General features: G+C 42.4%; 2 protein-coding genes across 4 annotated transcripts in view; one reads left to right on the top strand and one right to left on the bottom strand.

Moving 5' to 3' along the window:
• PLXNC1 (plexin C1) overlaps positions 1-6,506 on the top strand; it is a 96,958-nt gene extending 90,452 nt beyond the window's left edge. The window contains 3 exon segments of the mRNA XM_074955774.1: positions 407-544; positions 631-705; positions 2,546-6,506. Coding sequence (XP_074811875.1) covers positions 407-544; positions 631-705; positions 2,546-2,650 — 318 coding nt within the window. The 3' untranslated portion in view covers positions 2,651-6,506.
• A 3,928-nt stretch (positions 6,507-10,434) lies between these two features.
• CEP83 (centrosomal protein 83) overlaps positions 10,435-18,435 on the bottom strand; it is a 35,364-nt gene continuing 27,363 nt past the window's right edge. Inside the window, exons 12-15 of one of the 3 annotated variants that reach the window (XM_074941904.1) lie at positions 18,091-18,220; positions 14,695-14,798; positions 12,534-12,711; positions 10,435-11,103 (exon numbers count right to left, since the gene is read on the bottom strand). In XM_074941904.1, coding sequence (XP_074798005.1) covers positions 10,918-11,103; positions 12,534-12,711; positions 14,695-14,798; positions 18,091-18,220 — 598 coding nt within the window. In that variant the 3' untranslated portion in view covers positions 10,435-10,917. Of the gene's footprint in view, positions 11,104-12,533; positions 12,712-14,694; positions 14,801-18,090; positions 18,221-18,435 lie in introns of those variants that run through there. The other 2 variants (XM_074941903.1, XR_012637577.1) reach the window with 2 other exon arrangements.

Raw genomic sequence — 18,435 nt, 5'->3', positions numbered from 1 at the left:
TGCTCTTTCAGTAATATTAAACTGTCCTCTCATCCTTAGAGAGGAGCCCACTGCAAGGCAGGGCTAGGTCCACTGGCAGGTTAATGTAAGGGAAACTCACACAGCGGCTGCCCACATTCTGTACATAAATAGAATTTCAGTCTCAAGAGAGTTGGTTCAGCTCTCACAAGCGGGGGCAAATATAGTAATTAGTACTCCTGAGCCCAGTAGAAATAGTTCTACAGTGACTGTCATGAAATTCAATTTTGCAAAAGCTTGACTCTCTTAGCACATGACCACCCTGCAACCAGAAGTGGTCATCACGTGCTAACAGAAAATGCAGTAAATCCACTCCGTGGATGCAGAAGCTTGGGCAAATTTGTGCTGTTAAAATTTACTAGTCTTCATAATATGTTTTCTTTTTAAGGACGCACCAACAAATAAACTTCTCTATGCTAAGGATATTCCACTCTACAAGGAGGAGGTGAAAGCTTACTATAAAGCAATCAGGGATTTGCCTCTATTGCCCTCAGAGGTAGAAGAATTTTTAACTCAGGAATCTAAGGTATCATTAATAAGCAGACACTTTACTAACTTTTTGTTACTTTTTAAAAAGCAAAACTGTCTCATCAGATCTCTCTTCTTTTTTAGAAACATGAAAATGAATTTAATGAGGAAGTGGCCTTGACTGAAATCTACAAATACATAGCAAAATATTTTGATGAAGTAAGACCTCCTGTTATTCCTATTTATGCAGTTAATGTAAACTAACCACATCAGGCAGTGATGTTTGACTTTTCAAGCTAAGCAGGGTCTAGTTTTGTGAGTGCTTGATTGGGAGACCTCCACGAAAATGTCAGAGAGAGGCTATTGGTAATTCAGAGATTGTCTGAGTCAATATAGAACCAATACCTTGCATGGGGATAAATGTCCTATATTTATAGTATCTTTAGACTCAGCCATAGAGTTAAGATTCTGAACACAACTTGTTCCCTGCCACCACTTTTCACAAAAGTGAATTTAAATTCTCCCTGCAGTTGCAGAAGGATACTGTGTTCTATGCTTCCTGTCCCAAAGTGTTTGGAAATGTTGTTAAGTGACTGTTAAACGGCTGTCACAACCCACCCATTTCCCTGGAGATTCTGGAACTGTTTGGAATTCAGTGTGCTAGATAACATAGAATCGGAGGCCCAGAGCCCCAAAGTTATTTAGTCACCTACCTTCCATTGAAAACAATGGGAGTTAAGAGCCTATATGCCATTGAGGAGCTGGGCAGAGTTTACTGTCATTGGTATGGATATCACTTTATGAAAACCAATAGGTAAATTTAACACTACAGCAGAGCAAATTCCTGCTCAGTCTCTTGGCCGTCACTGACCTCTTGCCTGGCCCCATTTTTGGTCCACATCCTGTCCGCATGAAAATAACCTCCCATCTTGCTAGACCTCCCCAATCCTAGCTGTGACTGTCAAGCGGGGTACCTCCCTGTGCATCTGCTCTCAGCTCCCGGCCACCTCTTCAGCAAGTGACCACTCAGACGTCCATGCCAGAAAAATCCCTGCACCCTGCTATGACTGGGCTCCCCCCACTCTGGGTGAAGTAAGGGTGCTGATCAGAGCCTGGTCCTAGAGTGAGAAGGACACAGCCAGAGGGCTGGGTGGGGAAGAGGAGCGGGAATATGGTGTGGGGGGCAGTTGAGATTTACTGCGGGGAAGAGTCTCATCCTCATCAAGCCAATTTCTAGCAGCTTGGGCCTCATTCCTAGCAGCCCAGACTCTCCTATGCAGGACAGCACCAGCAGGTTTCCCAAAATTTATTAGTCTGCTGGTCAGTTTCCAACTCAACGTACCTGGATTCTGCATCAAAGCATGTCCTTTGCTGTGTAAGCTCATTGCTAAACGACTCTGGTAGTGGTTTTTAAAGTGTCTCTCATCTGTCTTTCTTAGAGTACTTAAACTGTTGCCTCCAGAACCTTTCATTACAATCCCCTCTAACCTAGTAATGATGTTTTGTTAGTATGTGGTATCTAAACCTACCCCATCCATTCTGGGCCCCCTGCTCCCCCATGTAGCTTTTGACCAATAGCAACTACAAGCTTATTGGCCCTTCCTTTGCCAATCCTCTGGATTTAAATGCCAGCAAAGGGTGTTCAAAGTGCAGTGCTGCTCTGCTTTACATCCTCTGGCCCAAGGCCAAAGTGTATAATTTATACCACCAGCTTACACGGGAGTGCGGGGGGTGATATACAAGAGCAATTCTAAATCGGTCTCTCTGCCCCAGGGTAGTGTGCTGACCTTACATTTAGTAAATAAGCCGAGTGGGGTTTTTGTTGGGGGGGCGGAGGGTGGAAGGTTTAAACTGGGGTTGCTATTTTCAGCAGAAGTGTTCTAGATCCTGTGATTGTAATGACTTGTGAAGCAAGCCAGAAATAGTGTGTTAATGTTTGAAGAACATGTTATAGGCACAAGTTCAGACAGATCTTACCACTGATATCTTCAGATGAGAAGAAAGTGTGTGTTTAAAACAAGTAGCAAAAAAAGTAAATCTTTTTTCTAATTGTCAACAGATTCTAAGTAAATTAGACAGAGAATGGGGACTAGAAGATGCCCAGAAAGATCTCCTGCATATAAAAGCCTTATTTGATGAAAAGAAAAAATGCAAGTGGATGTGAACAGAGCACATGGGCCCAAGACTATGATCCAGTGAATTTTTAAACTAGAGGTGCTGGTATCAAACGAGTGTTTTGGCTGGTTATGTGTATTATTTTTTAACATTTGCATATTGCTCTCCATTATGACCATTTAAAGTATTATTTTAAGTGTAGGGCATAAACAACAGGCACGCATACAGGACTAGACTTTCAAATATGGGCAGGTAAAAGTGCATGTGAGCTTGGTACTCATGCATTGAGCCTGCTTAGTATTATACATGCATTTGTGTGCCCAGAGACCTCTGATTTGAAAGTCTGCCCCACGTATTTTAAAATTAAACAAACATGCAGAAATGAATGTACTCACTGTAAGTTAGAGAAACTTTCACATAAGGATGTTTTTTGTAGGTCACTGCCACCTTATTAACAGAGAATAGTGCTAATTGGTCACACACCCTGACATCTCAATGGGCTGTGGGTGAAGAGTGTGGTCTTAAAGTACAACTCCCCTCCCTTGTTCCCCCTTAAACACAAGAATGTGCTGGCTTTGTTTGAAAACAATAGAAGAGTTGCACTTATGAGCAGGTAATTCAGTATTAGCAAAAAGGTGGCAGAGAAGCTCCAGGGCTACATGTGATGAGTCAGTTTTTTTTAACTCAAGGTATACTGAGTCTTGTTTTAGACATTCATATTGGGAAAGAACCCAAACGTGTGCAGAGCATTAGGTTGCTGGTGCAATCAACTGTTCCAAGGACATTGTCCATAGTTTACATAATTTTTCAATAAGATTTGAGAATATCAAGACACTCCTGAGCACATTTATGTTTTGATGATGGTATATAAATACACTGCATCAGAACATTTCAATTATTTCACTAAATCAGATGGGGCTTTTTGGGTGATAAAAGGTTTACTTAGTTGCAGTTTAGATTAGAATGGACGAGGGGACTCCATATGATAGTTTTCACTGTGGCTACTAGTTTCTCCAATGTATAAAGCTAGTAGTTTGCCTGAGAGCACAAATGAAGTGTTCTGTTGGAAGTTTAGGGTTATGCTAAGAAATGACAAAAAAGCAAAAGTCAGTCATAGTTTCTGATGTTTTTACTGCTGTGTATATGGTGCTACTTTTTGATACATACAGTACACCTGGGCTTTACTAGAGAGATCCTTGCCCGACTGCCTTAAACTCCTACAGGCCTCCAGGTTTAGCTCAGGACTCATGTATATGATAGTAATAACTGAGTCAGGAATCCCAAATACAATGCCCTTTTGGAGCATGCAGGGCTTTAGCCTATGGCACACGAGTAAGGTCCTGTCTGTGCTGTACGTTGGAATGGGTTTGTAGCTACATTCTCTGACCCAGTTGCAACTGCTGTACAGCTGGGCTCTCTAAGGGTAAAGCCTTCTACTCGGTTTGGTGTGAGGTTAAAGGATAGATCTCCTTGCACAGCAAAACACAAAAGGGAAACAGTTACTTAGGAAGCCCTGCACTGAGTTTGAGTCATCAACCACTTGCAGGAGGAGGTGTAGATAAGGGGGAAAGAATGGTGCAGCATCTTCCTGAAGGAGGAAGCATGGTCCTTGAGCTGCTTCGAACTCCTGGGGCTCTGCACAGCCATGCACATGAACAGCAAGCACCTCTGCATTGCACCCCAGACAGTATAGCTTCGTTAGGAGTTGTGCTACTAGTGACTCTGCCTCACTGAGAGGGAGAAGGCACACAGCAGGCGTGAATACTAGCTGTTATCTCTGCAGGAAATGCTAGGGTTGGTCAGGCACAGTGCCACGACTGTGCCTGGTCAAATCTAAGGCATGCTAACCACCCCCAGGGGGTAGAAGGGCCCAGCTGTTAACTTGGGGAAAGGGGGAGGTTGGCTGCAGCTCTGCTTCCTTCCCTCTCTCCGACTTTGTCTGGCATATGCACACGTCCCTCTCTTTTACCCAAAAGGGGAGCCCTTAAGTCACACTTTGATTTAGTATGCATCAATAATCTAACCTTTTATATGATGTTTATATTTCATGGTCTGTATCCACTGTAAAAATATTGTGTGACATACCCAGGGTACAATCTGGACTAATGGACAGCTATGTCCCATCAATCTGGGGTGCCTTTTACACTTCTTCGCTGTGAGAACTACCACTCCTGATGTGCGCGCTCACAGCCTCGCTCCTGTAAATCACTCCCAGCTATACGGGATAGGTGCTATAGCCAGCCACCCCTGAATTACACTGCAGGGCACCACCTCCAAACTCCCAGTCCCAATCTTTCCCCCAGAAATGTGCATCTTGTACTGCCCAGCACCCTCCTGCACTATGTAAGTTCATATAAAGTATGTCATTTATTAATAGAAAATGGTCTGCACAAATCTTATTCTCTCAGGTTTAAATAAAACAAATTTGAAGATTTTTAGTGGACTACACATAATGAGCCACATCTATCAGACTTGGTTACAAGGAAATAAAAGGTAAAACACAACTAGAGCTAAATGAATATAAAGCAAAGGTCTCTCTCACCCCATGTTCCAGCAGTTCCTGGCTGAACCTCTTTCAGTCAGGATCTCCCTCCCAGTCCAATGCTGCTTCCTTTGTTGTTCAGGCATTGATGATGCTGTGGGTAGCAAGCAAGGAAGAGATGATTTGGGCTGTCTGCCCTCTCCCCTTCAAGCCCTTTCTCTTGCGCAAGAATAATCTCCCACTGATGTTCACAAGACAGAGTTTGTGGGGCCAGAAACCTTAAGATGCTTCTGTGTCAGAATTTAGATTTTCTGCCCACACCATGTCTTCTGCTGAAGCGTGGCCACTTAATCAGGTGCTGATCCATTTGATCTCATTGACACCTGGCTGAGGTGCTGGCCAGCCTTTTGTCTCTGGGGAACTTGTTTATGATAACCCTTCAGAACATCTTGGAACATGGCCTGGTTAATATACTGTGGAATCTTATCATCTCTGGATGTGCAGTGTTGCCACACATTTTACCCGGGCAGTAATAAGCAGCAAATTAGGAGTTTTCAAATGATACCTTACACAGTATGCGTGCTAGAAGCTGGAAATGAGTGCCAGGGAATGGATCACTTGATAACCTGTTCTGTTCATTCCCTCTGGGGCACCTGGCATTGGCCACTGTCAGAAGACAGTTTACTGGGCTAGCTGGACCTCTGGGCTGACCCGGTATGGCCGTTCTTATGAACATAGTTTGGAAAATAGGATTGCCACCTTTCTCATTGCTAGGAACTACTCCCCTCCTCCCCCCCCCCCCCCCCGGGACCCTGCCCTTCCTCTTCCTCCCAAGGCCTCGTCCCTTCTCCACTCCTGCTCCCTTCCCCCCACACAGGCAGTGGGTATAATAGGCCAGGGGAGGCTCAGCCGTCCCTGGTGCAGCAGCTGCTGCAGGAAGCCTGGTGGCCCCCACCTCTTCCCCTCCCTGCCGGGAGTGGGCTTGTGTGTTCCTTTCAGGGGAAGTTTTTTCATATTTCTGTGCCATGCAGATTCCGGGGCAGCTAAGGAGGCGGTATCCGCTATTGAGTTGCCCAGATCCCTTGGCCTCCCCAGAGAGATTACTGAAGAACCCGGGAAACTACGTAGCAGGTGCTGCTGCCTCAGCCATCCCGGAAGCTGCATGGAGCATATGAAAGCCCAGCACTCGCTGCTGCGGCTGCCTGCTCCAGTCTCCAGCACTCCAACCCCCTCGCCAGAGGGCCTTGCTGACACCTGCTGATTCCTCCTCTCTCGTCCCCGCATCCAGTTCTTCAGCTCCCCCTTCCCCCCCCGCTGGCTGCAGGGGGCTCTCCTCTTCGTGGAGGATTTTTTTCAAATGTCATTTGCTTGGGTTCAGGGATTTGGCTGCCAGGGGGGTGCGCACGCAGCGAGCGGTGGAGGAGAGGCGAGAAGCACACAGGGAGGGGATGGCGTGTGGGCGGGGCCGCGGGCAGAAGAGGTGGGATGGGGAGCTAGCCACCCCCAAGGGAAACTTCACCCGCCGCCCATGCCTCCACAACACACAGCTGGGCTCCCTCTGCTCTGGGGTTGGGACAGGAGCTGCTGCAGTCTGACAAGGTGCCTGCAGGATTAATGCCTCCGCGCCTCCCCCCACCCCATAGTAACCAGACTTTTGGTGTTCAGTGAATACATCTGACCAGACTCTGCCAGGTCCCGTTTTCAACCAAAGTTGCTGGTGGAAAACCAGGCATCTGGCAACCCTAAATGGCACCCAGACACAGAAACCAGCCTGGGTAAAACCCAGCTGGATGGCACCGCTGCTTGTAAAAGGGTGAGGAGGGGAAGTGACCATAGGGGTACAGACTGTCACATGTTTAATTTTATGTTTTCTCTACCTTTTACCGTGCCAGTTTTGTATAACTGGACTTACAGTAGTTTCTTTTGCAGAAGCAGGGACACCAGTTTCAGTAACACTTTATCCTGAACTATTTTGTAATTAGAAAAGGCTTATTTGCTTTTGGCTAGGTCCACCTTAAACATTATCTCACAAATTGGGTTTTATGAAGCTCAGTGTGGCCCAGTAGTCAAAAATAGTTTCAGGGTGGCATACCCCCCACACCCCCATTGGTACACCCATAGGCACTGACTCTGTGGGTGCTCAAGGACACACGGAGAAAAACTAGGGAGTGTTTCCCACCCATGGGTCTGGCCGCATGCCCCCATCAATTCTTCAGGAGCTGGGTGCCGATCAGCTGTTGGGCAGGGCTGTCCTGCCACTCTCTGCACCCCCACCACCACTGCCCCTTGGGGGTGCAGTGGGGGGGGGGACCTTAGGAGAGGGGGAGCAGACTGGCAAAAGTCAGTGCCTGTGGGTACAACCACCACTCATTCACCTTAGCTGCTCTGTTTAATTGTTTTAGGACTGTTAGTGGTCCTGCTGTAGCCAACACGCTTGAAGTGAATCTTATAGGAGTGGAGCAGGGCAGAGGCGTGCCTAGCAGGAAAGAGTAAAAGGTCAGTTACAGTTCAGGAAATGCAATCATCTTGTACAAGCATAACCTCAAGTGGAGCATGCCTTCCAAGAGCGCCTCTGTTAGCAGGCTTAGAAACAGTGCTGCTTGAGGCTCCTGCCATTTGGAAATAGCCCTCTTTAGACACATAACCAGCATGTGTTTAGAGGGAAGGAGACATTAAAGTCAGTCCTGTTTTGTTTTTGGGCCACTGCTTGTTTGCTATAATCTTACCAGCTAGTAGGTAAAACGGAGAAGCAGGTGTAATGCACTTAGAGAGAACAGGATTACTGCATTTTATTTAAGTCTTGACAGTAGCTTCACTCCAATCGTTGGTAAAATCATTTATACCGGGGCTTACCAACCTGTGAAGTGGGTCTCCTATAGTGTAATTAAATGTATAATCAAATGTTTGTAGATTGTTTGAGAACCTTGGGTGAGATTGTAAACCATTATGGAATGCACATTTAGTACTTGCATTCCACTGACATTTCATCACCCAGAGAACATTGACAGTCAAATCACATACCTGTTTTGGAAAGTCTGTGGATTAAAGCAAGCCCTATTACAGATAACTGGTAATTGTAACAGTATTGGCTATAAGGGAAACAACCACCCTGTCTTGAACTTTGTTTACAGGCAAATTAACTATTTGTAAACAGTATTTGTTTTTCTAACACTAGCTTATAAAGCATTATTTTGCAGTTAGTATAATATAATGTTAAATCCTACTAACATGTAAAGTAGTCCCTCTTGTACAGAATTTAAGCTGTTTAAAATAGATGTTTCAAGTAAGCGCAGAGATGCATCCTGATGTGTGTATAGGTTATTCAGAATAATAAAATGTATTTGAAATTTAGTTGACCAACTTTAGTGTTTTTTTTTTTAAATTACTAGTGTTCCGATTGAAACATGGCTCCTGTTATTACAGTAAGTAACTATGTCAGAGCAACTTTGGCTTCTAGTGATACCTGGGTTAAGTGACTGGTGTGAAACATACTATTAATCATTCCAACAGGGCTACCATGCTTATTCCAGTTTTGCAAAAGTCTCTTTAACCCTTCCCCTCCCATTCATCTAAGTTTAGCACTTAGGAATTAGCCAATCAAAGTGGATGTCACCTAGGAACTCTGTTAGACTTCTTATCTGGAGTGACTCTAAAGTGAGCTCCGTCAACCACCTGAATGACAAGTCTTACTTCCTTCTTGGAAGCAAAAAAGAGGAGGCTTGGAAACACAAAAAAGGCATGTGCCATGCAGCATCAGCTGAGAGTGCAGTGGAAAGTTACTGGTGTGAAACTCTGACCTACTGACTTTCTGCAGATGTATAGGAAGTGGGAGGTGGGGGAATCCCCTGTGTGTGTTCCCAGAGCAAGCGTGGTAGCTGCTGCTGGGAAGAGTGCAGGACAAGTCGATTTATCCTGAGTTCAGCAATGCAGTTCTGAGCAGCAGCACTATGTTTTCAGTGTCCTAAGGCTTGAGGTCAATGCCCAGAAAGGCCATTTAAATGCTAGTGTTAGCATGGCAATTTAAGACATGCATTCAGCTAGCCAAGGCACATTGTCAGAAGTGCGAGATCACAGAAGGGGATGGAGGATGACAGTGTTCTAAGAAACTGAAGGTTTACCTTGCAGGGTTTCCATCGAGTCTTGTCAAGAGGAGGGCATAAAGGGCCAGTGCAGGAACATGGGTTTGGCTTTCCAAACCCCTAGATTGCCAGGATCTGTGGGGAAGGGCCCCCTAAACCTGGGGAGAGACTGTTTGTCCTTACTCCTGCTATGGCCCTCTCTTCTCCCATACAGGAGCCAGGCTCCACAGAGGCACCCAGACTGTGTAAATTCCCTCTGACAATGCAATGGTCGCTGCCACAAGGAAGTCTTTTCTTACTGAATAGCATGTAGCTGGGGGGAGAGGTTAAAGTGTAAGTTTTTATTTCTGCCCATTACGTTTTGTATCTGAATATTTATCACTGTGCACTAATATACACGCATGTTAATGTGCATTAAATTTGGGAAACCTAGCTGAAATGCAAACAAGGATTAAATTCTTCCAGATCACTTCTAAAGATTTTAGAAACAACTTCCACTATAAGAAAAGGAGTACTTCCACTATGTTAAGCTGTATTCATATGCCAAGCAGATCATTGTAATTGCTTATTAATTTTCTTTAGAAAATATATGTGAAATTCTAGATTTTTTTCCCCAAAAGAGGTAGTGTTCAAATGTGTGCACTCCTGGGAGAATCTGAAATGCAGGGGGCAGGGAGAAGAGAGGAATTTGGACAGATGCTAAAGGAAAGCTGTCAACTCTTGTGATTGAGCCACTCTTTTGCATACCGTTGTAGTACTTTACATAAAGGGATATGTTTTAACGAATAGTATTAACTATTAAAGAAATAGATTATGTGCTTGTTCATGCTATAGCTTCACTTCCAGGCAGTGGCTGTGGGCACATGAAATAGGAAAGAGAACCATTGCTGCACTACCAGAAAGATTTCAGTTCTCTTCGGGTCAGAGAAAAAGACTCAGTCCCTATAAGTTTCCTGATATCAAACCAATGCTCTGTTAAATGAAAAACAAATACAAAAAGGCAGAGAATTAAAATATATATATTAAACCTTGAATAAATAGATGTGATCAGGTTTAAGTAAACAAAGCACACAATATATTAAATACAAATTGAGACGTCTCTAAAAAATATAAAAGGCAAATATTCATACTTCATCTATAATGCAGCATTTGATAAAAACCTTGATTGTTACTTAGCTATGTCCTCCCATAACTTTGTTTTAAGTCATTGCAATATAAAAAAGTACAAAAGGTACATTGTTATGGTCCCGGTTTTGTCCAAAATGTGATCTGTTTTCCTCCTCCTCCATCTCTTTGCAGATCCTGTATCGTGTGTTTTGGGGTTTTTTTGTTTTTAAAGAAAAAATGTGCTAGCAACACAGCACAATTTCATAGAAAGGGAGGGTGGGTGGGTGGAGGGGCAGGGAACATCCCTGAAGAAACAGTTATTCCAAGGGATTTTTCCAGACAAGTTTTTTTTCCTAAATGGCTTAAAATGAAACCCAAAGCTTGACCATTCTTTTTAAAGAATGGTTTTTTGTGCAACACGATCGTTGTATATGCTTAGATAGACCAAGTGTAGTCATTCTTTTCCCTTGAATTATGATGTTTGACTAAACTCAGTGCGTTCCATCAAAAATACAAAATGACACAGATTATATTTCATCCTTTCTTCTAATATGAGGCATATACAAATATGTTTTTGGCAAAGCACTCAATAAAAACCTACACAAGAAAAAAGTAGTGAAGTCAGTTGGTAATTGAAACTTGCAGGCTTTATTTGGAGTCCTCGATTTGTATATCGTCCTCTTCAACCATCCTGCTTCTACCAGAGTCACTGTGCGCTCCCAGCCTAACTCGCTCTCCACGTGGCCCGAGCTCTTGCAGCTGTTTTCTCTGTGTGGTTTCTAAATCTTCTAGCCGCTTACGAAGTAGGGAGAGCTCCCTTTGATGCTGTTCCTCCTAGGAGTTAGGGACACGGCAAAAAAAAAAAAAACAAAAAAAAAAAGCCACATTACATTTTGTAACACTTGCAGAGACATTGTCCCCTTTTCTCTGTCCCCTTTACTTACTTGTTTTAAATAAAAGTGCTTTTAAAGTTACCTTATGTGAAAACAAGATTTTTTAAAAAGTCTTTATTCTATTTGCTTTCAAGCATTGCCCCTGACGTTCATGATATCAACAGCAGTGGGGAATGTGCACGTGAATGACAGGTGCTCCCGGGGCAGTGCACTTCAGAGCCTAACAAATGGACACAGGTGGGGAGGCAGGAGCCAACACTACAGCAACCTCTCAGGGGAAGAGCAAACTACATGGTCGCAGGGAGGTAGAGGGAGCTGCCTCTTCTCCCTATTACACTTTGTGCTGTTTTTTGAAGGGGAGTATCCACCTTCACCAAACTCCTCTTTGATCCTGGAGGCAGGGACATGCCACTGGAATCTCCCTTCTGTGGGTACATCTACACTGCAAAGAATAACTCATGGCACCAAGTCTCAGAGTCTGGGTCAACTGACTCGGGCTTGGAGGACTCACACTGCAGAGTAAAAATAGCAGTGTGGACATTCGGGCTCAGCCTGGAGCCCAGGCTCTGAAACCCAGCCACGGGAGAGGGGCTCAAACCCGGGCTTCAGCCTGAGCCCAAATGTCTACATTGTATTTTTAGCCCTGAGCCCGAGTCAACTGACCCAGGCACCATAGGGTTTCCTTTGCAGCGTGTAGACATGCCCTAAGTTTGCTCCCGTGCACAGATGAGGCTCTTATTTCTATGCCACTCTTCCAAATAACGAAGCCAGTGAATTGCTCGAGACTGGGGGTGTAAACATGAGAGAGAGAAAGGACAAACAACAGGCTGGAGCCTGGGGTGCGGCAAGTAGCAGATGTTTTGTAAATCTGAGGAATCAGAAGGGAAGCAGTTGCTAGGAGGGTGCAACAGAATTCTAACTGCGCTACTGGTGTTTTCATTTCCTGTTACAAATGTTGATTTTGTCACCATTATAACTCCTCCAGGGCTAGGAGCACTTTCACAAAAAGTAAAACAGTTCTCAGTACAACACAACAGACTGCCCAGAGAGCTCTAACTGTTACCCACAAACCACCACCACCACATGGCAATTGCATAACAAAAATGAAGCAAGGGATTCACATCTGAAGTGGGTCTAGTGAGATGTATTTTATATAATCACTTCTCTATATATTAGGCCACAGTATGACAGCATTCATTACTCCTCCCTTTATGCTTTTAAACAGTATGTCTGGTGACTAGCTTAAATCGCCTAAACTATTAATGCAGAAACTTTAACCACTGTTTATGTCCCAGGTTAGCAACGAACTCCATCCTTTGCTAAGGTATATGAAATAATAAATGTGGATCTGAGTAATATTTAATACATCACCTGCAGATGGGGAAAAGATATTTCAGGCCCAGGAACTAAGGTAGACGACATCCCACTGACTGGATTGAGTGATGGTATGTTAGGAACCAGAATTAAACTCCGGAATTCATTGTGTCTGCGCTGTAAATCCTTTAGTCTTTTCTGAAGGCGAGTGTATTCTTCATAGGGAACGTTCTGTCTATGAAATAAGATTTTTGTATTGCTCAAAATGCTTAGAGTACCAGATCACAGAAACATGTCTCTCTCTCCAACATGTTGCTAGACACACTCCCAATAAAGTGCTGCTTCAGGATGGATGCGTATAGCCCATATAGAACAAGCAGAAGCACTTTATTTGTGTTTAAACATTTGGGAAATCCCTTTTACACCTCAAATGATATAAACTACAGTTTCACAGACTAGAATTTACTCAACAGCAGGGAAATAAATTCAGATTTTAATGTAATGTTCACAGTAGTGAGAAGCACTATAGTTAAGACTGCTTTTTAAAATATTTAAATCAAAGATGAGTCAGACCCTCCATATGCTCTAAAGGCATTAGAAGAACCAGGAACTGTTGTATCTTTCCATGCAGATTTTAGTCTGGTTCTCTTATATCCTTCTGGGTTATTTTTCCTTTTCTTTACGTCCGCTTACCTGCATGTCTGGGGTACTGCTAGTCTCACACACTGTCCCCTTGCTACCTGTTTTAACCTTCCCTCAGCACTGTTCTTCCCAGTCTAACCACCCTCCTCCTTAAGAGACTCCTGGTGCAGTCATGCTATCTTTCTTTTTCTCCTCTTTCCCCAAATGTCCAAAATATGATTGCGATGGAACCTTCTGATGCAAGCCTGCTGCCTTCTGCTCACTGTCTGACTAGCAAAAGAAAAATGAACATCACTGTGCGTACACCCTAATTATCTGTGAACTGACCAGTGCATTGAACTACAGGATGAAAGTCAGCCTCTCCCGTCGGTTTATTTATAAATGTCACTGAGCAGGACAAGAAACAGATAATTTGCCTTCGTGGCCCACTGGCTTGATAGAATCATCCTTTTGTTCCACTCAGGCAGTTGCTCCCTATAATCTACACCTCAAGAACGTACATAGCTATCTCCTCTCTGTGAAGCGTCATACAGGGCGTAGCTGCAGCTCAGTGAAATTTACAAGGAAAACAGAGCTTAATTTGCGCTGGGGCTCAACCGCAGCACTTCTTTTCAGCACCTCTTCTGTCAGTGGTGCACGAGATCATGCTGTGCGGGGGACGCCCTCCTTATTGCTTGAGCCCCGGCACCCTTTTTTACAAATTCAGCACTGAAGGAAAGGGAGGTTGGAGATCAGTGTTTCATTTCCAACCCTGGTTGGATGGACGTGTCAGGCAGGTGATACACCAAGGGTTTAAGTGAAAGCCAGATCAGCAGCGTGTCCTTGCAGGAAGGATCTACAACAAACCTTTATTTTAATTCATTACACTTTAAAAACATAACTTGGATGTCTACAAACCAAATTGAGGCAACCATATTTCCTGTTGGTCACCACAGTTGCAATTTAGTTTGCCCTTAAAGTCACCTTAGAAAACTTATTTCTAGCCTTTTGAACAGTCCACTTGCCATTTTAGGCTGACCTTAAGCTTCTTCACTTTCATGTGCAGTAATTCCATTCAAAAGGAAAATATCTCACATTTAAACCACTGTACTTTAAATATATTTGGAATACTGGAAAATGTAATTAATTGTCCTGCAGTATTAATTCAACTTTTCATTGATATTCTAACAATCTACTACAGCCAAGTTTTAAACTGTTAAAGCCACAACAAGGAAATAACTTATTTGAATTGGGGGTGTTTAACCAGAGGATTTTGTACGTTAATTCTGAAGAGCATGGTGGCCTCATAGTACAAAAATAGCTCGAACAGCCCTGATTCTGCAACAGCACACTGGCTTCAGTGGGTCTCCATGCAGGAGCAGAGGTCTGCCCACAAGGATGCAGTTGGACTGGGCCCCAGTGACTATGCTGTAAATTGCACACATCTCAAATATTTTGTAATGGTAAATCAAATAATTTAGGAGATAGTTATTCATTTACAGAATTATTACATCAATCAATCTAGAAACGAAATACCGCAAAACAACTGGTTCATAATTCTAAGGACCAATTCAAAGAAAATCTAGTATTTTATTACCTATTTAACACCTGGTTTTCTGTTTCTAGTTCTTCTCTCTTTGCTTCCAAGAGTTCTATTTTCTCCTGCAGCCTCTTTTGTTTATTGTCATTGAGAGCCTTTCTCTGTCAAACACACACATTTTGAACACTTAGAAGTTGTGTCACCTGTTTTGATCATTTTGATCAAGTTACATCTACTTTGCACTTGCATTTCAGTTACAAGATTCCGTAATTTTTAGCATTTCCTTATGAAGAGATGTAATTTTGTTGAAAATGGTGGAAAGAAAACAAGCATACATTTGCTTTCCATCCTCTCTTTGATTTAGAAAAGTAATGTACCAAAAAAGAGGCTTGGAATCCCCACATGCCCCGTGCTAAGGAAACATGCCGAAAAGAAAGGTAAAGCAACAACACACAAAGTATCCAGTTGTATGGGCAGGTTACAGACAATTCTAAACCACCTGTTGGGAAATTGAAACAGCTACTAAGTCTTGTTAGACAATGACAAATTGATAGGCAAATTAGATAAGCTCATCATGTACTGACTGTTTATAAATATAAACAATACCTTAGAAACTGCAGATTTTATTTCCTCCCTGACATCACTTGCTGATGGTGACAGCAATGTGAAACTACTAACATCCATTTTCTGTTTTATAAAGTAGAGGCAGGCATCCTGTATATGTATTTATGGTGCATAAAATTACTAACTAATCCTGGGCTTTATTAAGGTCTAAAACGTATGGACTTGGAAAAATTAATAACCAGTTTCTCCTTTTGTGCTAGCTGTTCCACAACATGCAATTTTAGGGGGAAACAAAAATATAAAATTAAATATTTCCATTAATAGTATTACCAACCCGTGGGTGTGTAACAGATAGTTGCTTGGGTAGGAACAATGTACCATATAGATGTTACTAAAAAGGGAAATGTCATCCTATTGGTATCTAACACAGCATCCTATTGGTTAATTCTTGGTCCATCTCCAAGCTCACCAATAACAAAGAAGTATTTAATTGAACAACATGGTTGGCTCCTATAAAGCCTATTACAACTACTGTAATCTCAAATACATGAATTTATGCGTATAATTACAAAATAATAAAATGGGTGAACTTGAGTGCCTCGTATTAAATAAGGATATTGATATAATAGGCATCACAGAAACTTGGTGGAATGAGGATAATCAATGGGATATAGTAATACCAGGGTACAAAATATATCGGAAGGACAGAACAGGTCATGCTGGTGGGGGAGTGGCATTATATATGAAAGAAAGCATAGAATCAAATGAAGTAAAAATCATAAATGAATCAAACTGTACCATAGAATCTCTATGGATAGAAATTCCATGCTCTAATAATAAGAATATAGCGGCAGGGATATACTACTGACCACCTGACCAGGAGTGTGATAGGACTGTGAAATGCTCAGAGAGATTAGAGAGGCTATTAAAATAAAAAACTCAATAATAATAATAATGGGGGATTTCAATTATCCCCATATTGACTGGGTACATGTCACCTCAGGACAGGATGCAGAGATAAAGTTTCTTAACACCTTAAATGACTGCTTCTTGGAGCAGCTGGTCCTGGAACCCACCAGAGGAGAGGTGATTCTTGATTTAGTCCTAAGTGGAGCACAGGATCTGGTCCAAGAGGTGAATATAGCTGGACCGCTTGGTAATAGTGACCATAATATAATTAAATTTAATATCCCTGTGGCAGGAAAAACACCACACAGGTGGTTTTGGAACAAATTGATAAATTAAACAGCAATAAGTCACCAGGACCAGATGGCATTCACCCAAGAGTTCTGAAGGCAATTACAGGCCTGTAAGCCTGACTTCAGTACCTGGCAAACTGGTTGAAACTATAATAAAGAACAATGTTATCAGACATATAGATGTACGTAATTTGTTGAGGAAGACTCAACATAGTTTTAGTAAAGGGAAATCATGCCTCACCAATCTACTAGAATTCTTTGAGGGGGTCAACAAGCATGTGGACCAAGGGGATCCAGTGGATATAGTGTACTTAGATTTTCAGAAAGCCTTTCATAAGGTCCCTCACCAAAGGCTCTTATGCAAAGTAAGTTGCCACGGAATAAGAGGGAAGGCGTTCTCATGGATTGGTAACTGGTTAAAAGATAGGAAACAAAGGGTAGGTATAAATGGTCAGTTTTCAGAATAGAGAGAGGTAAAATAGTGGTGTCCCCCAGGGGTCTGTTCTGGGACCAATCCTATTCAACATATTCATAAATGATCTGGAAAAAGGGGTAAACAGTGAGGTGATAAAATTTGCAGATGATACAAAATTACTAAAGATAGTTAAGACCCAGGCAGATTGCGAAGAGATACAAAAGAATCTCTCAAACCTGGGTGACTGGGCAATAAAATGGCAGATGAAATTCTATGTTGATAAATGCAAAGTAAGGCACATTGGAAAGTATAATCCCAACTATACATATACAATGATGGGGTCTAAATTAGATGTTACCACTTAAGAAAGAGCTCTTGGAGTCATTGGGGATAGTTCTCTGAAAATATCCACTCAATGTGCAGTGGCAGTCAAAAAAGTGAACAGAATGCTGGGACTAATTAAGAAAGGGATAGATATTTTCTGTCCTATTATCATGTTGCCTCTATATAAATCCATGATATGCCCACATCTTGAATACTGTGTGCAGATGTGGTCGCCCCATCTCAAAAAAGATATATTGGAATTGGAAAAGGTTCAGAAAAGGGCAACAAAAATGATTAGGGGTATGGAATGGCTTCCATATGAGAGATTAATAAGACCTGGACTTTTCAGCTTGGAAAAGAGACTGCTAAGGGAAGATATGATTGAGGTCTATAAAATCATGACTGGTGTAGAGAAAGTAGATAAGGAAATGTTGTTTACTACTTCTCATAACACAAAAACTTGGGGTCACCAAATGAAATTAATAGGCAGCAGGTTTAAAACAAATAAAAGGAAGTATTTCTTCACACAACACACAGTCAACCTATAGAACTCCTTGCCAGAGGATGTTGTGAAGGTCAAGGCCATAATGGGATTCAAAAAAGAACTAGATAAATTCATGGAGGATAGATCCATCAATGGCTATTAGCCAGGATGGGCAGGAATGATGTCCCTAGCCTCTGTTTGCCAGAAGCTGGGAATGAGTGACAGGGGATCGATCACTTGATGATTGGCTGTTCTGTTCATTCTCTCTGGGGCACCTGGCACTGGCCACTGTTGGAAGACAGGATACTGGGCTAGATGGACCTTTGGTCTGACCTAATAGGGCCATTCTTATGTACATAGATGCTGACATTAAAATGTCAATATAAAAAAATAATTCTGCACAACCAAATTGAAAGCTGTGCTTTCTCCCTCTTCATTTACTTCAGTGCTTATAAGAGTCAACATGCCTTTTTTTGAGCAACAGCAGCCCGGTGTAATTTCTCTTTCACGTGGTCATACTTCTCTTCTCTTTCTGTGATGCGGTGAATAAATTTATGCTTTTCTTCCAACCACTCTACACATCTGTCTTCTAACATCCTAGGAGAACAACATTAAAGAGTGGTGGTGTAGTAAACAAAACGCTGGATTCTTTTTAATAAATATCAGCATCTAGAATCCCTGACATATACACTTTATTTCACCCACTCTTTTCTTCTTGAGCCATATGTTTCTAGTATCTAACTTTAAAAAGTTCAGCAAATTTGGACTTTTGAATTTATAATTTCATTATTGACTTAATTCAAATAAAATGG

This window comes from Natator depressus, chromosome 1 (assembly GCF_965152275.1).
Source record: "Natator depressus isolate rNatDep1 chromosome 1, rNatDep2.hap1, whole genome shotgun sequence".
In the NCBI taxonomy this organism is placed as follows: domain Eukaryota; kingdom Metazoa; phylum Chordata; order Testudines; family Cheloniidae; genus Natator; species Natator depressus.
Note: the sequence above shows the minus strand (reverse complement) of the source record. Positions and strands in the feature narration are given on the sequence as shown.